This window comes from Bidens hawaiensis, unplaced genomic scaffold (assembly GCF_021521415.1).
Source record: "Bidens hawaiensis isolate Kalapana, Puna unplaced genomic scaffold, B.hawaiensis_p1.1 tig00034295_1, whole genome shotgun sequence".
Lineage (NCBI taxonomy): Eukaryota > Viridiplantae > Streptophyta > Magnoliopsida > Asterales > Asteraceae > Bidens > Bidens hawaiensis.
In genome coordinates, this window is record NW_027495935.1 from 172622 (window position 1) to 197624 (window position 25003).

The 25003-nt window shown below is 34.6% G+C and overlaps 1 protein-coding gene across 1 annotated transcript; it reads right to left on the reverse strand.

Annotated features, from left to right (window-relative positions):
• Positions 1–22800: 22800 nt before the first annotated feature.
• On the reverse strand, positions 22801–24174 carry LOC143586078 ((S)-ureidoglycine aminohydrolase-like). The gene is made up of 8 exons (XM_077067703.1): positions 24109–24174; positions 23794–23849; positions 23661–23696; positions 23542–23588; positions 23261–23345; positions 23107–23188; positions 22972–23028; positions 22801–22836 (listed from the first exon to the last, which is right to left on the reverse strand). The coding sequence occupies exons 1-8, from the start codon at positions 24172–24174 to the stop codon at positions 22801–22803; spliced, it is 465 nt and encodes a 154-aa protein (XP_076923818.1).
• Positions 24175–25003: the final 829 nt, after the last annotated feature.

Genomic DNA, 25003 nt, shown 5'->3' on the forward strand with positions numbered 1-25003 from the left:
CCATCTTGTCAATCCAGTTGTAGAGCCCAATGGCCCCTTCGGTTCCCTTGAATGGCCAAGGCTTACAGGCCATGAATGTCTTATAGGAGCATCCTTTGTCCAAGGCTCCTGATTCGGGTTCTGGGGTCTCATTCTGACGACCCTGACTTGATTCGGCCTTGCTGGCCTCATGTGTTGCGATTGCTTGCGCGATTATTTCCGCGAGTTCCTCGGGTGTCATGGTAATTCCTTTGGCTTTAGTTGGAGGCATTCTCGCTTTAAAAGAGTGAAAATATATCAGACTTAGCGCATGTACTCTGAGCGCATAATGTTATCATTATTTACTACAGTGTGACCCGTGTTCCTAAGTGTGTGTATAGTTTTCTTTTGAAAATATTTTCTTTGAAAAATATTTCATGCGATTCCCCAACGGTTATAGTCTAGGTTAAAACTTCTTTTCCTAGTTCGCTATAACCAGTGCTCTGATACCAATCTGTCACACCCGGCCCTGAGCGGCGGAAACAGCCGGGCGCGCACGAGTGGGGATTGATAATTAAGCACGGGCCATTGCAAACATTCAAAGATTTTCATTGCGCATGAAAAGTTTAATACCAATACATTACATTGATTAAAAATTACATAAAAACATCCAAGTATAAAAACTGTTGAAGATTTCCACGCCATATCCCCTTGCGCGGCGGGAACAACCACGCGCATCGAAGGGATAGAACTAAAATCTTCCAAAAAGCTAGTTTTAGATGTTCAGCGTGAGGTGCTCTAAGTGTGACTCCATGCGCTACCTAGTTATCTCCTGAAAGACACGTAAAAACATTTGAATCAGTATAAACTGAGTGAGTTCACAAGTCTTAGTAACTTGATAAATCGTATTGCATCATAATCTTGATACAAATCATTCTGAAACATAATTCTGATAGCATCATTAAGACACATGCTTGGTAAAACATAGTTCTATCAACATATTCTGATAAAATCGTTCCGCGGGTTACGCGCGAACATTTCTGGGAACTGTGCTCGTCTATGCAAAGTGGCGCTGCCACTACGAGCTAAAATAAGTAATACCGTCCCGCGGGTTACGCGCGAACGTTTCAGGAAAAATGTGCTCGTCCATGCAAAGTGGCGCTGCCACTACGAGCAAATCAATAATTCCGTCCCGCGGGTTACGCGCGGACGTTGTGCCGGAAAACAAGGCGCTCGTCCATGCAAAGAGGCGCGACCCCTACGAGCGGGCTCAAACCCATAGTACTGCCCCATGACCATACTAGGCACTCGTCCATGCAAAGAGGTGCGACCCCTACGAGTGGGTGGATCAAACCAGCAGTCCCTACCCTTAGAGTTCCAATGGTAAAGTGATCACTTACTCGAGTTCTAGCGCACATACATCGAAAACCTTAGATAACCGTTTGCATTGCTCATCATGAAACATAACTTAAACACATAATCGCTTGCGTAGCTTGAAAGTATACCATGATAAAACATTATTTAAGTACGTGTCCCTCGCCCCGAAAACAGTTTAAAAAAATAGTGAAAACAGTGAAAATAGGGGCTGTGAGACTCACCTGTGGTTCTTGTTAAGGGATTAAATCGAGATTCGGGTTTTCTTGGTGTTGGCCTCGGAATTGAAGGTCTAGAATACGATTAAATAACAAGAAGTATATATATTAAGATCAAGAAATAGGAGAATATAAGGGTTGGAAAGTAGATCTCAAGGTTATATTCTCGGCTTACCTAGTAACAGGATCGGAAATGAAAACAACGGATGCTTGGGGGAGGATTAGTGCAAGTTTGCAGTTCTTTGGAGTGTGTTTTGGGTGATAATTTAGGTTACATATTTATAGGCAAACTCAAGGGAACACAATCCCTTGCTTTAGGGGATTGTAATCTTTTCATATCTAGGGGTAATGATGATAAAGTATGGAAATTGTTATTGTTTATTATTTATTTAAAAGTGGAGGAGTGGACAAAAGATCTTGATTTGATTTGGACAGGACATGCAGGTCTGTGGTTGGTGAGAATAGGGTGGCTGACAGTTGACTTTTCATGTTACAGTGTGCTTTTTCAGGTACTTTTGTCAGTGTACAGTAAAAAGTGGAAAATCTCTGAAACACGCTACTGTTTCCTTTTGGGCGGGAGTAATCTCCTTATGTCTGGAGAATAGACTAAGTGTTCTGTGCGCATCACTTTGTGCGCATAGCTTTCTGCGTGAAGGACATTTCTTTGCTGCGGGTAGGCGCGTAACCTTCTCGCAGTTGGGGATATTGAGTTTCATTTGTAGATTCTCCAGGTGGTCTTGGTATTTCAACATAGTGATCAGTCATGTTGAAGTCAATTCCATCTTGGAGCTTCAGACAAACTAGCTCTCAATGTTCCCGCCATGCGGGGAGGTTAGTTCCCTTCCGCACGCGCATAAACGATTTAGGATGCACCCGCCTTAGCATCATGCGGGATGGTCAACCCATAGACAACATAACGTTAAGTTACATGAAAACATAAAGCCAAAACATTCGCGCATGGCGCATATAACATATGCTCACGCTGGTTCTTAACATGGTGCGCTCGCGCAGGGCGCACATAACAAATGCACGCGCTGACTAACATGGCGCGCTCGCGCAGGGCGCACATAACAAATGCACGCGCTGACTAACATGGCGCGCTCGCGCAGGGCGCACATAACAAAATTACCTAATATTTAGGTTGATTACTTGGTTTAAGGGATTGGGAATTTACCGGGTGTCACACCTACTTACTTTGGTTCTTATTTTGGACTGACTTATAAATATTACCTTTACAATTGTTAATATTATTTAGTTCCTTGTGACTAAGATTTATGTGAGTAGGCTTATTGTTGTGTGTGTGCATGGTGACTATGGGCGGGTCAAATATATTACTCGGGTTTTTAAATCCCGTGGTGGAGAGGCCCGTGTGGCATAATCATCATTTAGGCGGGTCAAATATATTACTCGGATCCTTGACTTTACGTCTCGTGATTCGTGGTGGAGAGGCCCGTCGTTTGCTAAACCGTACTCGGGTCAAATAATTACTCGGGTTATACTCGTGGTGGAGAGGCCCGTATCACGTGTTTAGGTTTGTAAGCCGTGACCGAGTCAAATATATTATTCGGGTTTGACTTGTGGTGGAGAGGCTCGTGTCACGTGCTATTGTCTTACCGCGTCCGGGTCAAATATATTACTCGAGTCTTGGCTCGTGGTGGAGAGGCCAGTGTATGCGTGTTCGACTGATGATAACTTATTTGGTATTTGTGTAATTAATTGCTTATTATTTCCTATATTGTTTTGTATCTAGAACTTTTGAAATGAATTATGAATGTTGTTTATAAAAACTTGAACTCACTCAGCTCTAGCTGACTTTGTGTGTATGTCAGATTGAATTTCAGGTTAAGGACTAGAGATGATCGCTTGGTCGTGCTGGAGGCTACTCGGATGGTTGAAGGCATTTCTGGTCCAGGATTTCAAATAAAACAGATATTTTATTCACATTTTATTTTTGGGCACTTGTACCCGGGTTTGGGATTTTTAATACTTAACTTTTTTTTCTGCCGCTTATTGGAACCTTTTTTTCGGTTTTGGGAATGTTGATACTTAGTAAATTCCGCTGTTTATTACTCTGAAATGGTTTTTAATTAAATGAACTTGCCTTTGTTTTAAAATTTTTGTGAATTTTGGATATGATTACCAACTGTATGATTCCCGGGATGCGGGATCTTACATTGGCCGAGCACAGCAGCAAACGAGGGAGGATCGGTCGGATTCATGGCTGGAGTTAAGGTATTATACCTCTGAATTGAAATCAAAGCTACCAGACATGAAACTCTTCATGGGACCGATCAAAGGGTTTTTGGTAGTTGATTTTTTTGTGGCTTCAATGGTTTTAATAAGAAAGGAATGAGGAGAGTTTTAAGTGGGAATGATTGAGATGAGGAGGACGAAGAATGATCAGATGTTTCTTATAGAACTTGTAAAAGGTCTTTGTATATATAGATTAGGGTTGGCTAGAACTTCTGCAATGTAATTTCACATTGGAATTGGAAAGATATGGAAAGATTTTGGGGGATTAGGGCAGAGGTTGTGATCTTGGAAAAATAATATGGAAGGATTTACAATGAGTAAACAGATTTTGGTTAAATCTTTAGAAGATTTGGAGAGATTTTGTAGGATAAATAAAACAAAATAAATATAGGGATCACAGGGATGTCTATGGTTTTGTTAAAAATAAATAAACAAATAAATAAATGATAACTAAGGCTTTGCAAAATTAGAATAGACTACATTTAAATTTTGAAATAAATTAACAGGTGTGGATATACACACATTTATACATGTCGATGATTAGGAGAAAATATTAATTTCAAATTTTATTCTAGCAAAACTCTAGGAGTTGTTGTCTAATTAGAAGTTTAAATATTGTACGTTTATAATATATAATGTGCATTGAATTTGTATGGTTTTATTAAACAAATAATCTAGAAACAATGTTGATATAAAAAAAATGTCTAATAGATTATGCACGACATTTATATAAACGTTGCTTCAATTCATGTCATAAGTTTATATATGTATGTGTGTAAACATATACAGATGCATAATATGGTAATTATTAAGTTTTTGCAAGTTTAATTTATAATACTTAATTATGCATCATATTTATTATTATGGCATAACAGTTCATTTTGTAAGTGTTATGTTGGTACCCTTGACGCAATTGTTGTTAATACGAACACTTAAACGTATTAAATAGGTGTTAACATAAATAATTAAATTTTTATAGGTTCGGTAGATTTGATGGAGTCCAATTGTCTATACTCAGGAGCATCGAGTCTAATGAACTGAGCCCATTAATTTAACTGAAATGCGTAAAATGTAACCCATAATAAATGTTTGTAGGCTTTATCTCTCCATGCTATATCATAAAGGAAAAAAAACAAAAAAATTTGGTCTTAAAATGGGCTTTTAAATGAGAACTCATTTGAGTTTTAATAACTCGAAAAAACTCAGTGTAACGATTTTTTTTTGAACTTTTTTTACACAAGGTTAAATACACGTAAAAAAATTACAGAATTTTTTACGCACCGGGTTAACTTTTTACACATGTGTAGCGGACACTAAAAGTTAGTGTAACCACTTACATATTTATTCTCTCTCCTACTTTGACTTTTTTGACAGATTTAATCTCTACCACATATTCTAATCCATTTAATTAAATGTGTGACCTAGAATAGAGTTCTTAAGTTCTTACAACTCAATATGGTTCTCAAAAGATCTCTCCCATATATATATATATATATATATATATATATATAATCTGTCAAAACTTTTAACAACTCTATGTAGTAGTTGTTATCTTTTTTAAAATTATTTTTATTTTAATTTTAGGACGAAATTCCCAAAAGTTGTTCGATGTGATTCGCTTAGTTATACATATAACCATATGTTACATATTTCATATGTAATAGTTTCTTTCATAAAGTTATTTAATGATATTAATCGTTACTAATATAGATAGATTGATAGATAGACAGATAGATAGATAAAGGATAGAATACACTAATTGTTTATCGTACATTAAGTACGCGACGCTTCCAAACATTAGATTTTCAAAACCCAAAATCACAGTTACACTAATCTGTTCGTCTCTCTCACTCAATCTGTCTCCACCACCCCTTATCGACACCAGCACACCTCCTTCACCTTCGCTTGCCGGCGCCATCAACACTCGTCACCATCATCGCTGTCGACAACGAACTCATCGGGAAAACGCAAATCACAGTGTTGTTTAGTTAAATTGAAATTGAAATTGAAGCCAATTGATCGGTTAATCTTTGATACCGATTCAATTAATCATCAATTTGAAGCTTCAAACGATCAATTTTTGAGTTCTGAATGATGGGTTTTTGAAATTGAACGTTTAAGATTTTAAACGTATTAGCAGAACATTCTTTTAATACGTTTTGATAAAACATATTTTAATAAAACGTTTTTGATAAAATGGTACAATATGGCCACCAAATTAATCCATTTAATACGTTTTTGATTAATACGTTTTGGAATATGGCCACCAAATTAATTGATTCAATATATTATCCATTTAGACTTATTGGGGTGTATGTCAATATGGGCCACCAAATTGATAAAACGTCCAACATGATACGTTCTATGCCAATATTGATCTTATACATTTTTTATAAAACATTCTATTAAAACGTTTTTGATAAATGTTCTATTAAAATATAGCAGGTAATAGAACGTTTTGATTAATACGTTCTATTACCTTTTGGTGCACAAGAAAGCTCATTATTGAACTGTGTTCCCAACCTTTTTAATCAAATTAATTCAAAGAAATACTATTTGAAACATGATTTATTCAACTATAACAACCTGCAAATTCAATTAGTTATGTCGATAATGGGACGCACGATTTTAGGGGTGGGTTATTGTACAATAATGAAGAACAGTGATTTGGGACGGAATTACCCTTTTGATAACCGCCGTATAGTATCGTATTAATATATCTAATAATTTAATTGTGTTGAATTGTACGTTCTGGATTATCGCGTACCTAATGTACGATAAGTTATTAGTGTAAGTTAACCGCCCCCTATATATATATATTATAACACTCATGATTTTTCTTTATTCAAATATCACATAAATAACATTACGGATGCATAACCAAAGTACATCCTTTTAATTTAGTTATGTCACTTTTTTTTAAACTATAGTTAGTTTTTTTAAAAGATGAAAAATATTCGCCTACACTATTTAAATTTTGGTTAAAAACTCTTAATAATAAAACAAACATTTTCAAACATTCAAACATTGTTTTTAATTCTATTAATTGAGTTAATGGTAAATTCAAAATGAACCCGACTCGTTTTTTTTTCTTTTATTGCACTTATTTGGTTCAGTGTAGTTATATATTTTACTTAAACATTTAAAATAAAATGCTTTTCTTCACATAATCTGAAAATAATATTTTTTTTATCATGTTAGACACAAACTCAATCAAAACGTTGAGTTCGGGTCCGAACAAAAACGAACTACTCGCTTAAACTCGTTTTGGACCCGTTGAGGATTCTTTTTGAAACGAGCCCGACTTAATAACTCGACTAATCATTATTATAACCCAAATTTTTATAAATAATTTAAAATAAACTCACTTGTATATTTTCAATGAAAAGACTAAAAATAAGCAATTATAAAGTTAATATATATATATATAGGGTAAGGTTAAAATGAAAACCCACTTGAGTTGTGAAAACCCGCAAAAACCATATGTAACATCGTTTTTTTTTTTGTTACATGTAATATATGTTGTAACATTTAATACAAAACATCGAAATATCAAAAAAAAATGTTTTGCTATTTTTTAACATTTTTTTGCTAATTTTTATATATTTTTTCAGGAGAGAGAAAAAGTTATATTTGTATTTACATTTTTTATTCACTTTAATTGTGGACCACAAAATTTAAACATTAATTAAAAACATGTGGTTGAGAATGAGTTCCTAGAGTTTTCACAACTCAAATGGGTTTTCATTTTATACTTAGCATATATATATATATATATATATATATATATATATATATATATATCGAAAGCAAAAATACTAAACCGACAACCAAATTCGTCTAAGTCTTATGTTTTATTTTGTTTTTCTTAAATCCTATTTTGAACCTAAAAATGTTTTCTAGGGCCGCTCGTCAAACCGAACTCGTCCAGTTTAGCTCGTTTAAACGTATAGTTCGCTTTTACTCTCTTAACTTAACAAGTGAGATCTTTATAACCCCTTTTTAACGTTTTTAATATTTTTGGGGTGTAGCATGTCACAAATTTTTATCTTGTTAGTTATGAAATTGTTTACAAACCGATTCACATATATCGTTCGTGTTAATATTATTCTCACATCTTGTTTATCATTATATGTGAATTATGTGCAATGTGTTTACTGTTTTTATGGTGGAAGTTACGCAAACACACACACATAGTGGGAGGGTCCGACGGGACGTACCTACGCCGTCTAACGTTTCGACTTCTGTTGTTTACGTAAGGTGGTTATCATTCCCCCCGACTTCTACGGCTTCAACTTAATGAATGGGAGGACGACACTATTTGATTTCATTTACATTATGTTTGAATATTTATTGCATGACGATCGTTAAAACGCGCATTTTGTTTATATTTATATACGCAAAAACTTATAAAAACTCACCGACATGCGTTGTTGACAAAATATATTATTTTAAGCATGTTGCGGGTTGATACGATAAAGTGCTAGAACAAGAAAACTAGTTATACCTTAGATTATGTCAATGAATATTATTTGTTTCATTTATATGTAATGTTGTTTGTCTCATTAGCAAACTATTTTTGTACTTGCAAAATTATGGAATAAAATAAATATATTGTCACTATCAATAGTGTTACGAGCTAATGAGTGATCTATACGTTGTACCCGGGTGTATTCCGCTTAAAGTTGGGGTGTTACAAGAGTCTCCTTGAACATGATTAAACATAGTGAATTCCCCATTCAACATCTCTTTTTGTTTTCCCTCATGTCTAAGTTTCCTTCAAACCTCTCAACCAAGGCATCCCAAATTTGCTTTGCAGTTGTACATTCTCTAATACTTTGAGTATTCTTGGTGGCTAGACACATGCTGAGATAACCATAGACTGTTTAATCTTCAAGCATCTTTTGTAGATCATCTTGTGTAAGAGTTGTGACGGGAATATCAACTTCAACACCATCTACTAGAGTTGTTCTTTTGTGATGTCCATTCTCAATAGATCTTATAATCCCATAGTCCTCGTTTGAGCAAAGTTCTTAAACCTCCACTTTAATTCTTCAAAATTCTCAAAACTTAACATTCGGGGTGGTTTGTTAGCACTTCCAGATTCATTCTCCAACATCAAATAACTCTTAAACATCATCTCAGACTCAGAAGTCATCTTTAAAATATTTAGAAATTGGCTTAGGATTACAGTCCTGAAATCAGCAGAAAATTCTGAATATTCGAAGTATTTTGAATCGCAATCGCAATGAACGGTGTTGCGATTGCGAGATGAACAGTGTTGCGATTCCGGATTGAACAGTGTTGTGATTCCAGGTTGAACAGTAATGCGATTATAATCTGGGATGCGAATGCGATTCCGTATGGACCTGTCTTGCGAATCCGATTGACTTACCACTTGCAATTGTGACACAAATGCAATTATGATTGTGACATAAGTGCGATTGCGATTGTGTACCTGATGATACATAATCGCAAGGTACAGAATCGCAATATACGCTGTTTAAAAAATCGTAACTTCACAACAACAACCTTTTTAGCAAGAACAAAGCACTAAGCAACCAAGAAAACCCTTTGTACTTTTAAACACACTCGAGGAACACTCAAACAAGATCAAAATTCGATGTTGCAACCCAAGAATCACAACAAATTGGAACGAAGCTTTGATACCAATTGTAGGTCCTATAAAACGGATCTCACAACTTAACTTTGATGCTAGCTAGAGAAAATCACTAACACCCGGATCTTGGATCTTGTTTATTTACTATAGGTAGTAGTTGGAATAAGATAAGGTAGCGAGAAAGTGAAGTAGTTTGAATTACGCAAGAGTTAGTATGGTGCATGGCATGCTTGCATTATTTATGTTGCAAGCATGTGCACATCCTTTCTATTAATAACGGCCCAATGGGCTAGCTCACAAAATGGCCTTGGGCCCAAACCTGAACAAGCTAAACGGAAACATAAATATTACATTCGTGAACTAAACTAACAAATACAAAAGACTTAAACATTTGAATAGACTCAAGAATATGTATTTAACAGCTTTCTACAAAACATGTAGTCCTGGGTCCTGTGTAAACAGGGTATTTTTTTCGTTATTAAATATTAATTAAAATCCTACTATGAGAAGTGTAGATGCGGTGTAGTATAGAGATGTAGTTGTAACTATAACAAAGCGATATATAAGAAATCCCGTTTACACCCATAAATGTGTCTTTGTTCTAAAACCATTATGCTCGTATGAGTTCTGATATTATCATGATTATATAAATTGATAAGGCTGATGATCTGATATCTTCCTGGATTAACATATAGAGTGTATCAAGTTTTCTTTATCTAGACTGTTATAATATTAGCACTTTGGAATTATAGTTGGCAAAGTCTCACATGGTTTAAATTTTCGGAGTCTTAACCTTGATACAAAATTTAAAAAAAAAAAAACAAAAAACAAATCAATCAAATCGGTCTAATCCATCGAAACGACCAGCCATATGAAAACATTGATTTCACTTAAACATTTTTTACAGGTGTATGATCATAACAATGATTTATATAAATGTAGCAAGTATAAATCAAAGCAATCTATTAAACTAAACAAAATGATCCAATTACAACTCAGATGTGAGTAAACGGACAACAAGTATTGATTCGCACAAATTGCTTCAAGTATTATTTTTATGACCGGGGAATATATGCATATAAATGTCATAAATAAACGTTTGATAATAAGAGTCAAATTATCAATTAAAACTTGTTTATTTGCTTTCATTTTCTGTCTCTATCTTCATGGAAGGTGGAAAATGAATAAAAGAACATGCGCACAGGTTACATCTTTTACTCTTTGGTGAAAGTTGATTTAGTCTTCACTATTGTGGAGAAATGAGTTACCATCCAAAACTTAGTTCTCTATGCTGATATTTCAGCTCATCATTAAAAATCAAAAGCAGAGCTTGGCTGAGAATCAAACCTGGAATGGGTATGTGTGTCCTTAAAATATAACTTGGTTTGATGTAATAAAAGAGTAAATAGTTAACTCACTGCAAAGTCAGACCAATAAAACACAACTCATAGTATGACATCACTACATTAATTTTTGTATAGGGTCCTATCGGAGACAACCTGACACCCACTATACGTCCCGTATAGGACTACGAGGCCCTATACATCCCGTATTGGCGGGTTTTTTTTAGCAAAATGGGGCGGCGCCTCTAGAATTCCTCTTTTATAAATGCATTAAATCATTTTTTAAAATCAGATACATTTCATTAAAAAATAGTGTTTGTATCGATATAAAAATTAAATGAACAGCAAGTTATGTTGCTAGCCTTTTTTTGAAAACCAAGAAGAAAACGAACGCAATTGCACTATTTTACATGTAAAATAATTAAAGGAATAATTCCATAAAAAATCAATATTATTGCTATTATCTTTTCTATTTTTCTTTTCATAAAAGTCATTTAACATACTTTCTAGTTCTTCTCGTAAAAGTTCCTTAACAATAATTTAAATATAAGGGCAACCATATTTTTCGTTTTTATCAAAAAAAGTCTAATAACATTTTAAATTATATATTTTAAATAATATATTACTAACTAATAATTATTGAACTACTAAACTTTTTAAACTAAATGCACTTTAAATAATATTAAACTAATATATTACTAAATTATCCCAAGACCTATCCAGAACGGGTAAAAAAGATAAAAGGGAATGTGTCAAAAGTTGCCTAGGGTATATTTTTAAAAGCATAAACCTCTTAAACCATATTGTTAAAATTTTAATTAGATTGTTACTTAATAATATAATCTTTATATATATTATAAAAATTATATAGTTTTGTGCATTAAAAATAAATTTTGGGCCACTATCAAGTATCAACCCATACGGCCACTTTTTTTTAACCAATTTTTTTTATCTTTCCCCTTTGATTCATATTTTTTTCATTTTTCTCTTTTGACCAGAATTTTCTTCAATTAAATTTTATAAAAATTTTCCTTTTGACTCATTTTCTCTTTAATCATTTTTTTATTTTTACATTTTTGACCCGTTTATACTTTCAACCATATTTTTATTATTTTTCCCTATTGACAAGTTTTGTTAACCAGATTTTTTCTATTTCCCTTTTGACCCTTTCTTCAACCAGATTTTTTTATTTTTCCATTTGACCCCTTTGAAATTTCTGCTTGTTTTTCCCCTTTTGACCCGTTCTTTTGTAAGCCAGATTATTAATTTTCTCCTTTCGACCCTTTTTTCAACCAGATTTTTAATTTTTCCTTTTTACCCTTTTTTCGGTCAGATTCTTTTATTTTTTCCTTTTGACCCGTTTAAATTTTCTGCTGATTATTTTTTATTTTTCACTTTTGACACATTAGAGAGAACGAATAAAACCCAAGTCAACCCATTCCTAGATAAATAAACAAAAATTTCAACCTCTAGTTCTTTTTTTTTTTGTTTTGGACGACCAACTAAGTAACACCGGGTACTCCGTACGCGGCCCCATTGGCTAAAGGTAGCCGAGCCGGCCACGAGTCCGGACGGACGAAGCCCCTAACGGTCCATCAATTGAAAGATTCCCCGGATAAAACCTGACCCCCACGCCCACCAAACGTCACGACAGCGAGGAGCCAGTAAAACCAGGTGAGATCAGGACTCGAACCTGGTAAGCCATAGTCATCCCTCATATCTCCAATAAAAATGGGTGATAGTAAGGTTTGAACCCCCTACCTCTTACTAGTAAAGTGAGTGCTCTACCATTGAGCCACATCCAATTTATCACCTCTAGTTCTTTTAATCTATTAAAAACTAAATTCATAAAAGATAATAATATTAATAACAATTTAACAAATTACCTCGTATTTTTGAACCAATGAAGTCCATAACGATTTGAATTGACCTGGGCTTTGGTAAAACCCTTGACTAGAAAGGTTTGAGTAGGGCTGTAAACGAACCAAACGAATACGAACAAGGCCTTATTCATGTTCGTTCATTAAGAAAATAGCGTGTTCACGAACGGTTCACGAACACTTACCGAACGAGATTTTATGTTCGTGTTCGTTCATTAAGGAAATTAATGTGTTCACGAACACAAACGAACACAAATAAAATCGGCAGAGCCTAGAGATTGAGACCAATGTACTCATCAATGTGAACAATGAAAGCCTATAAACGAATCGAATGAACACAAATAAGGGCATGCTCTTGTTCGTTCATTTAACTTTAAAAGAGCGCGGACACTTAATCGAACAAATATTTATGTTCATGTTCGTTTATTTAAAAAGGGGCATTTGTGTCTGTTTGTTTAAAATCTAAACGAACATAACTGAACAAAGATAAACGAACATACATGAACAAATGTAAATGAACACAAACAAACATAAACGAACTTAAATGAACACAAATTAACAAATATAAAAACTTTAATCAGATGATCTTTCTAGATAATATTTAATTATGTTCTATTAATGCATAAACAAACATAAATAAACAGACATAAACGAACATAAACGAACGTTCATGAACATAAATGAACGAACGGAACATGTGTTCATGTTCGTTCGTTTAATTAAACGAACACAAATTTTTTGTTCTTGTTCGTTCGTTTATTAAATAAACGAACATAAACAAACTTCCCGCCAAACGGTTCACGAATAGTTCACCAAATAAGGTTTTTAACTTCCTCGGGTTTCAATGTTTCTTTTAACAGGCTTCTTTGGGTATGCTCTCCAGATATCATCTGATGACTCGGAATCACAAACGGAACTCGTTGCGGTTTCTCGTTTAGATAATAAATCGTCATCATTGATCACGTCATCTGTATATTAAATGGAACATTTTACCAATTATATATTCCATTTATCCATTTTTACTCTTACCAAATATTGAAAAACTACACTTACGTAGAAAAACCATTATATCTTATTAAGAAATTTCAATCCTTTTGAAAACTATTTTATGAAAAAGATGTAAAAAAAATTAAAAAGTTATACAAAAAAATTGAAAACTCGAAGGGTATAATTAGAAAAATAAAAACTTTTAGTGATTATTTAGTCCATTTATCCAACCTTGAGCATTCTCAATGGATTCCCTAAATTATGTGAGGAGGTTCTCTAATTTTTTAGAGATGGTTAAAAATGGTTGTCAAAGGAAGAGAGAGAAAATGTTACTGTCCATGGTTAAATTTTGGAGAAGCGCACTATTTATCTCTGTAATTTTTTAATGTTTTTGAAAGTGGTTGTGAGTAAATAAGAGAGAAAAGGTAATGATAAAAGTATAAAAAAGTATTATTTAATTGAAAATGAGAGAGAAAAAATAATGTTTTTAGTGTAATTATAGAGATAGAGATGGAGAATTGAATGGGAATGCTCTTTCCCTCAATAAAATAGAAAAAATATAGCTTGAGATCACTATATAATTCCAATAAATTTATTATATCTTATTAAAACTATGAAACTTTTGATGCGTTTTATCAAAAAGATTTCAACAAACATATGAAAAAACTTACCGGTTCTTCACGATAGGCTTGACCCGATGTTACATACTAAATTGTAAATAGTTGAGGGATTGGGATTGTTTCATAGTTTTAGTGATTCTTTCAGTTTCTTCCGATTTTCAGGTTCACATTAATGATGTGGTGACCACATCCAGTATCAAATACCCATGTGTTGCTATAAACAATGAAAATTTCAATAAAGTAAATAGAAATACATTTAGAGGGGCCTTCACCAGTAGCCCTCTGCTTTGTCAGCGCGGCTAGATAGTCGGGGAAGTTACTTTTCCAGTGCCCCATCTTATTGCACTTAAAGCACTTGCGCTCTTCAGGTGGCGGCGATGGTGTTTTGCAACTTACTTGTTAGTGTTGGTGGCAGGCTTGGCAACAATAGCAACCTTCTACGTACCCTTGCTATTGTAATCCAGATTCTTGGGTTTGTGCTTCTTGACACCAACAGATTTAATCATTAGCACATGATTTGCTTTCTTTGGAATATTCATCTCAGCCTTCTTGAGCATTCCTTGAATGCTCTGGCACTGTCTTCACCTAGGAATTCATATTGAAATTTATTACGAACTAATTGTAGGAGTTGGGGAGGTAGTTCAAGATGAAACCCATTGCCATTTCATTCGACAGGGATAATCAAGTATGTTCAACTGCTCAATGTTCCTTTTCATCTTAACGATATGCGCACTAATAGAGGATTCTTGTTCCATTCTACAGCTTATGAGATGCTTCATGGTGTCTCTTGTCAGGCTTGTTTCTGAAACATGCCCTTGAGTTGCTCAAGCATCTCATAGGCACCAACGCCTTCCAACTCCTTAGAGAGTTCAAAAGACATGGTGGCTAGCGTAATGCAGGCTACCTCATCGGCATCCTCGTTATACTTTTTAAAAGCTTTTCTGGTAGCATTTGTACTAAATTTAAGCTCGGTAGGAACTGTTCCATCGAGAATGTAGAACTTCTTTTCCATTTTGAGAACAAATCTCTAATTGTGTTGCCATTCGAGAAAGTTGGTGCAATCCAACTTTTCATTCTCAAGTGTAGACTTAAGGGTGAAGGAGTTATTTTCAGAAGATATATGTTAAAGAAGCAAAAGTAGTATAATTAGTATTTTTGATATTATATATTCCTTTTATTAATTACCCAGTTACATGGTTAGTAATGGCAGTTGTAGAATATAACATTAGTAAGTGGGTAGGCAGAGTGACAACTATTGCCAACTGTGGATAAAACACAAATCTTGGGTACGAGGCCCCTAAGACAACTCTTATCTATGCATTGATTAGCTCATCTATGCCCACTTTTAATCTCCAGACAGTTATAGCACGTAAAAAGAGAGAAAAGTAATATTCGTTCTAGTACAGTTGTAGCAATGAAATCCTTGCACCTTGGAAGGATAAACTACGCACCAAGTGCGGTGTTGTAACTCCAAACACTTGATGTTTCGCATTATTCCCAAGTGTTCCTTATAGTAGGATGGCATACACTATCGATTTAAAATTGGGATTTTAATTAATTAATAACTCTTTAATCTCTCGGGACACTTAATTTTAAATAACCTATTAAACCTAAATTTTGTCGTGAGTTGATTAATCAATTTTAAGTTAATAGTTAAAACTATTAAGTTACCAGTTTTGGAAAGTTAAATCTAGTTTATTTTTGCAAAAATTAAGCGGTTAAATCATTTATTTTTATATGACAAAACACAAGTTGTAAAAATCTGTTTAGAACTTATTTTACCTGATTGTTGTATTATTTTAAAAATCCATTTTAAATATTTGGTATTAGATTGGTGGTGTTATAACAACTTATAATAATAGCAAGCAACAATCATTTCAAAACAAATATGTAAATCTTTTATGGCCAATAAATTTGTTTGATCTGGCTAGAGCTTCATAGCAAGATCAAACGGGTCACGGGGTCACAACACATAACAACCACAAGGCTGGACTTCAGTGCATCCCGCCATGTCATGTAACTCCCACTGACTTCATGACTATTGTTCTTTCGTTCTCGGTTTCGCCGTCGGGTCTTTGACGTTACAATATTTACAAAATACATATATTGAAAAAAAAACGTATCTATTGCAACTTTGAACCATCAAAATGGCCAAAACCATAAAACCAAAACTGAATAAACAAACAACCATAAAACAAGGTCCGGCCAGATTTGCATATTCAATAATAATCAAAAATAAATCGGGCAATCTTTTAGTGAAATAAAATAAATAAAACTTTGACTAAAACATTGTTGCCCTAAAATTAATCTAGATCAGAAACTTTAACAACCTTAAAGTTTGTGATGTAGAACCTGTTAAAAAACCGGATCTGACTCGTATTTTGTAACCAAGGCTACTAAAGGATTTTAGTGGTGATCAGTCCAAACTTTTATTATCAAAAGCCGGTTTGACAATATGACAAAATAATTAATCAAATTAATTAATATGTGCAACGGAAATAAACGAGGTGTCAACACGAAAATGAAACGCCGGCACGAACCGGATACATACAATACGAGCACGGTATAGATCTAATCTACCTAATATACTAATGAGATAGATAATCCTTGAGGTTAATAAATAATCGTTCAAGACACCGAGGTTCAACGGGACGACGCTAGTGAACAAACAAACGAGATCGGTGACGCCGGTGCACAATGGAAACGGCTGTGGTGCTAGTCCTATGGCAGCAAATGGCACGACGGCGACGGACTACTATGGTAGTGGCCAGCTCCAGGTAGAGAGTTGGAGAGGTGGCTCCTTGAATTGCGGATCTAGGGTTTTATTAGTTAGGTTAGATAGAGATTATTATAATCTCTATCTTATAACCACTTGCAAACCCTAATAGGCTCCAAGCCCATTTGAATCCTGCCTCTCATTTAAAAACCCGAGGCCTAAGTTTATTTATTAGAAGTTTATTTATCTAATAAATAAGCTGAGATATAATTATTTTCTTGTCAATGTTCATCATTATCGGTTAATCAGATTTAATATCCGTTGTCCAAGGTGTAACTTTTGCGGGTCATGGCTCGGTTGATCATGTTTAGCTAATCAAACAGGTCCATTTTCCAATATTATCAACCCGCCAACGTGGCACAAATTACATTAGTGTAACCTCCTACTCTAAGTAAACATCTTTTACAAGTTTGTAACTAATAATCACTCCGTTGGGGTTAGTTAATACATATAATTATCGATACTTAGTAGGAGAGTCTACGCGTTGCGACGGGTGTCTCAACTGATGATAGATTCAGGTTTGTTGTGTATTAACAGTCAACCCATTCCTAATTTTAAAAATTATATTCCATTCATTCAAAAATAGTCGTAGTTGTCTGTACGGCGCGCATGAGTGTATGTCTAGTACGTTTATTCCATACATAATTGGACCCCTACATCAATTGTATATGATTATGTCTGTATAAAGTTAACGGTTTCATTGTATATGTTCTATATTTAAAGAAATCCCAAATTTTTGAATGATGAAAAATGTAATTTTAATAAGACGTTAATCATGCCTAAGTGCAAAAACAAAAATGTATAGTATAGATACTAATAGTGTCTGATCATAAACATGTGTTTTGTATTGTATAATATAGAAAATAAAAAATAAAACATTAAGCATGAGGGTTTACAAATTGATTTTGATGGTTTAACGGTTTACAGTCTACAAACATAGCATGATAAAACCTCAAAATAAAAATTATAAAACATTATCTTAACCCCATGCCTTGCGGCACGTGGAATGACTAATGACTTATTTTAACCCACACTAATTTTATTCAAACGTGTATTGATCCAAACGTGTTTTGATACCGAAAAAAGGATTTAATTCTTGTTCAATTGGGTAGTGATTTAAGGATTGAGGAATCCCTTCGGTCTCAAGAAACCGATAAAGGAAAAGGGAAAAATGGATGCAAATCAATCATCTGTTAACATGGTTGAACATGTTGATAAGCCAAAGAAGTTTAATCAAAATCAGAAAGGAAAACCCAAGTTTAAAGGAAAATTTTCTGATTTTAATAAAAAACAAAAACCGGGTTGTTGGAATTGCGGGAAACCGGGGTATTTCAGACGAGATTGTTGGTTGAAACCGAATGATGGAAACAAATCAGCAGATGTTGCTAGAACAAGCGGGACCAAAAACCCGCCGGGTCAAACAGGTAATTCTTTTACTGTTTCGGTTGACTTGATGTCAAATAATATTCCATATTATAATTCCAACATATATTATGTATCTTATGTGACTGAATCACCATATGTACCGGATGACTCGGTGGCTTGGTGGGTGGATTCTGGGGCTACAATCCATGTTTGTAAAGACCTGAAGTGGTTCGAGAATTTTAGGTCAATTGAAGATGATTCTGTATTGCGAATAGGGAATGTAGCCACCGAACCCATCAAGGGCATAGGAAGTGTAAATATTATGTTTACTTCTGGAAAGAAACTTGTATAAGATAATGTACTTTATGTACCGGGAATTCGAAAGAATTTAGTATCCGGGATTGTATTAAACTGTAATGGGTTCAAACAAGTAATAGAATCCGATAAGTATGTATTATCTAAACACGGGATGTTTGTTGGCTTTGGCTATTTATGTAATGGAATGTTTAAATTAAATATTCATGTTCCTTTTACATATGAATCTGTATGTATGGCATCCAAATCTAGTGACCCGATTGACAAAACATCTAAATTATGGCATGCTCGTTTAGGCCACGTTAATTATTTTAGGATGGTAGAAATGTCAAAAATGAATCTTATTCCGGCTTTTGATATGCATAACAACAAATGTCACACATGCAATTTAACAAAGATCACTAAAAACCGTTTAAAAATGTTAAAAGAGTGTTTAGTAAATTAGAACTCATTCACTCAGATTTGTGTGATTATCATAATATGCCATCTTTAGGTAATAAAAAATATGTTGTGACATTTATTGACGATGCTACTTGGTATACTAGGTATTGTTACATGTATTTAGTTCATACCAAGGATGAGGCATTAGATAAATTTAAAATTTTTAAACAAGAAGTTGAGTTGTTTCATGGGGTTTTTATAAAAACACTTAGAACAGACCGAGGAGGTGAATACTATGATCCAGTATATTTCCAATCTACTGGTGTAATTCACCAGACCACAGCGCCTTATACACCACAACAGAATGGTGTCGCTGAAAGGAAAAATAGAACATTAAAAGAAATGGTCAATTCACTAATGTCTTACTCTAGCTTAAGTGATGGATTCTGGGGAGAAGCAATGCTAACAGCTTGCTATATTCTTAATAGAACCCCAAACAATAAAAATAAAATAACACCTGATGAGCTATGGGAAGAAAAATCTCCTAACCTGTATTATTTAAAGGTGGGGGTTGTAGGGCAGTGGTACGTCTTACAGAACCCCAAAAGGAAGAATTTGGGTGAAAGGGGAATTGACTGCATATTCATTGGATATGCTGAAAACTAAAAGCTTATAGATTCTATGTATTGGAACCAAATGACTCGATGTCAGTAAATACTATTATAGAATCTAGAGATGCAATATTTGATGAGGAAAGATTCACATCAATGCCTAGACCAAGAGACATTAATCAAAATATCTATAGTGGTGCTGCTAACACTGATATGAATGCATCTAATGATCCAAATGGTCTGGAAAACACGTTAAGTGTTTCGTCAGAACCAAGGAAAAGTGTTAGAACAAGGAAGGCAAAGTCTTTTGGTCCTGATTTTCACCTTTACCTGGTGGAGGGATCAAGAAATGACACTGAGCCTTAGTTTCAGTATTGCTACAATATTGAGGAGGATCCAAGAAGTTATAAAGAAGCTATGGCTTCTAGAGATGTGGCATTTTGGAAAGAGGCCATTCGAGATGAAATGGACTCAATTATGCAAAATAATACTTGGAAACTGACAGACTTACCACCTGGATGTAAACCATTGGGTTGTAAATGGATCTTCAAGAGAAAAATGAAGGTGGATGGCAGTATTGATAAATTCAAAGCAAGGTTGGTCGTCCAAGGCTTTAAACAAAAGGAGGGGATCGACTTCTTTGACACCTATGCACCTGTTGCTAGAATATCCACCATAAGATTATTAATTGCACTTGCTTCTATTCACAATTTGATAATTCATCAAATGGATGTGAAGACAGCTTTCTTAAATGGGAAGAAGAAGTGTACATGAAGCAACCAGAGGGCTTTATGTTACCTGAAAATGAGCATAAGGTGTGTAAGCTCATCAAATCACTGTACAATCTAAAACAAGCACCTAAGCAATGGCATCAGAAATTTGATGAGGTGATTATGTCAAACGGGTTCCATTTGAACCAAGCTGATAAGTGTGTTTATAGTAGATTTGATTCCTCGGGAAGATGAGTCATCATATGTCTGTATGTGGATGGCATGCTTATTTTCGGTACTGATCAAGTACATATTGATGAGACAAAGAACTTGTTGTCATCTAATTTTGATATGAAGGATCTGGGGGAGGCAGATGTTATTTTGGGAATAAGGATAAGGAGAAATAACACTGGTATTTCCTTAACACAAACACATTACATTGAGAAGGTGTTAAGAAAATTCAATCATTGGGATTGTTCTCCAGTAATTACTCATATAGATTCAAACATCAAACTCTTGCCTAACAAAGGCAATTCTGTCTCTCAGCTTCAGTATGCAAAAGCTATTGGATGTTTGATGTATGCTATGATTAGCACAAGACCTGATATAGCATACGCAGTTGGAAAACTGAGTAGATTTACCAGTAATCCAAGTACACGGCACTGGCAGGCAGTAAATAGGCTACTACAATATCTAAAGGGAACTATAAATTATGGGTTGACTTATTCAGGTTTCCCTTTAGTTATAGAAGGTTATTCAGATGCAAGTTGGATAACAAATATAGAAGACCACTCTTCTAAGTGGTTGGGTATTTCTCCTTGGTGGAGGAGCTATTTCCTGGGCCTCAAAGAAACAGACTTGCATCACAATTCAACCATGGAATCTGAATTTGTAGCTTTGGCAGCAGCGGGTAAGGAAGCTAAATGGCTAAAGAACCTGATTTATGAGATTCCATTATAGCCTAAGCCGATATCACCCATATCTATTAGGTGCGATATGCAGCAACATTGGCTAAAGCTTATAGTCATGTATATAATGGGAAGTCAAGACACCTGGGTGTTAGACATAGCATGATTAGGGAACTAATCATGAATGGTGTGATATCTATACAATTTGTTAAATCAGAACTTAATATGGCTGATCATCTAACCAACGGTTTAACTAGAGATCTCATGAAAAAGTCAGCCATAGGGATGGGTTTAAATTCCATTTAAAATTAAATTGTCCTATGATAAGACACCCAATTCCCATCTAATACAATGTTAGATGTTGAATTCAATGTGGAAAGCTTATTGTAATGACATCGAAACACATGGTTTAATCATCCCAAGGTATGTGTTCAGACTGCATGATAGAGTAGGTTGAAGTTTTACTTCTTAATAGTTCTTTGAAAAATTGCATTTGCAGGTGCAAGATCTAAAGAACTACCTATATGAGTATGAGGTTTAGCTGCTTCAAGAAGCTGTGGACTTGGCTTTGATATACTCATTGAAGGATTAAGACACAAGCTTGTAAAATATAGTGTCAAGGAAGAACAATGAATTTGTAAACTTGTGTGTATATTACCTTCAGGTATTCAATAGAATAACAATGGTTCAATCCTTGTGACACCTTTGGTATTCGAATATTTGAATCGTGTGATATACTAATTTGGAAATTCAATCCCTAGGACATTTCCATTTATGCATAAGTTTGTCTTGTGTGAGAGTTAAATTGAGTTAATTATTGATATTACTAAAATGGGGGAGGAATGTTGATAATTTTATTAATTATCAATATGGATTTTGTAATATTGGATTAACCTTGGTTGAGTAAATGTCATTAGTCATTAACGAGTTAGGAGATGTAGTTTAACTCGTTTAGGCTAGTGATTATAAACGTTTTTAAACTTGTTAAATATGATACTATTAAGTATTATATTTAGTTGAGTTGAGAAAGTATTATATTTACTACTATTATAGTATATAATAAGTTTTGGGCTTGAATAATATAACCAGATACATATAAATCGTAAACTTGGTTGAGCCCAAGTTGTGAAAGTCAACATTAAACCAAAATAGAAGTTGAAAACAGTTATTCATTCCATCGAAATTTTGGGATTTATTATTCAACAGAAGCATCTTTCTAGGGCACGCCGCACGCCCCAGAAAACTCTCTCATAATCAAATTCTGTTCTTGTCAAAATTCTTAGTTTCATCAGATAAAACCTTGTGTGCCTCAAATCGATTTTATCTGAGAGTGATTTCAATCACAACTCTAAGGAAATCTAAGTCGCCGTTAATTATATAATCTAGTGTTCTTCTCTCAGATATACAACATTTTTGTCACAATATTGTTAATTTAAATAATCTGTAATTCTGTTTTATAACATATAGAGTAATGGTATACTTTACATGAGAAATACTCCTGGTTGGAAGTCCTTGTTCTGCATAATTTTTAGAATAAAAAAAACTGTAGTATTAATGTGAGTGGGCATATTTTTTTTTTAAAGTTTTGTCTTGTTTATAAATATTAGGACTTGATAAATTAGTAACATTTTTGTAACCTAGTTGTAGCTTACATGAATGTTGAAGTCATAAGATAACAACGTAAGAAGAAGCTTCCGCAATTCGAACACCTGATATTAAAAATATAATAACGTGAGAGATTTTTAAGTATAATAATAAACACTAAACAGGTTGTTAATAATATGTACCTCTCCAGGGGTGTCAAAAAGTGGTGGTTGATTAGTGGAACTGACAATTGGCTCGAGAATATGATTTTCCAGGTAAGCATACCTACAGAAAAGTTAATATTTTTAGCAATTGTGGTTTATAAAAAACATATAACAGTTCAAAGACATAATGTACCTCCGTTCAAATACAACAAGTGTAGCATATTCATAACTTTCAAAGAGGTGCTCCGAGTTAGGGGCGTGCAAGGAAATGAATCTACCTATAAATCTATATAACAAACTTAGAGAATAGGATTAATGTTGACTTTCAAAAGTCAAAGTCAACATTAGTATTTCGAAAAAATAGTCACGGTTCATTCAACTTCTTGGTATCCATAACATGTTACATAATATCTTACTGAACTAAACATTTACAAGATCAAGAGAGGTAAGTTACGGTCAATGTTTGATTCATACCAAAAGCATTAATGAGTTTGGCCGACCCTTGAAGCACAAACGCAAACCTGAATAAAAACATTATTAAATCACATCAAAAGTAATTGTGTTTCATTAGAAATCAAGTACAACATAAATACCTTTCAACATCCTTTGAAGGATGCCCGGATTTTGAACTTTATGCACACATCAACGAACCAATAACCATTTAACATAAGCCGATTATTTATCCCGAAAATAAACACATATTCACCTTGCATATTTGCTAAATACATAACAAAATGTGCACCCATCACGGGCGAAACTAAATGCGAACCCAATGGTTGCTCCTATCAAGTTGATTAAAACCACAACATTACAAATAACCCATCACCAAATCAATAAAAACAAAAAGAAATTGAAAAAAGAAACTAATCTTGAGACACGAAACTTACCAATCATGCAATGGGCTAAAAACAAGACTGAGTATTAAAGCATATTCACTCTAATAATCACCTATAGTAATCCCAAAATAGCAAGAAACACCCTTTATTGATCATTTGCCTAAACACCATTTATTGATTTTACGTAACCAATTAGGGTGCTAACCTTGTAGACGATGAGGGGCGAGAGTGGGACTGATGACGCTTGAATAAAGGTGGTTACAGTATGCATTGGAATCGATTATTGGTAAGTTTGAAGCAAAAGGATTGAACAATCAAGAGTTAACTAAACGTCGTTTAGTTGAATGAATGTTTAATGAGGGCAGTTAAAACCGATTATTAGTTTAATTAGGGAGGCCCCGTTATTCCTGGGACATAGGGGCGTCTCCAGTTGAGTTATGTGGCCAGCCGGCAGAAGAGTTTTGAAGAGGTATGTACCCGCCTCAACACCGAGCAAGGCGGGTCAACCCACAAGATATAGACAAGAGGCTTGAAATCAAGATATTATGAAGGCACAAAGCCAAAACCTATGCGCATGGCGCATATCACATATGCTCATGCATCACATGCTCAGGCATCACATATGCTTATGCATCACATATGCTCAGGCATCACACATGCTCACGCACCATATATGCTCACGCGTATCACATCTGCGCGTGACGTATCCGCGCGTGACGCATATCACATGCTCACGCATATCACATCTACGCGTGGCGCATCCGCGTGTGGCGCATATCACATGCTTGTGCATATCACATCTGCGCGTGAGAATAAAGAGAAGACCTGGCGCATCCTCAGGATAGGCGCATATCACACATGCACATAATCAACCTCGTCCTTATCCAAATCAGGATTAGGGCAACCTTGATTGTGCACGTCAGACAACCTTCCAGAAGGTATCTTTTTAAGGAATAAGAATATGCTAATGTTGACAGCTGCCAATGAAAGGTGGACAACTCAGCAAAACCCATGTGCTACCACGTGATTGCACATGGGTCAGAGAATAATCAATGAAAAAGCACCAGGTGTCCCAAGGACACGTGGCGCAAAGCAATTGG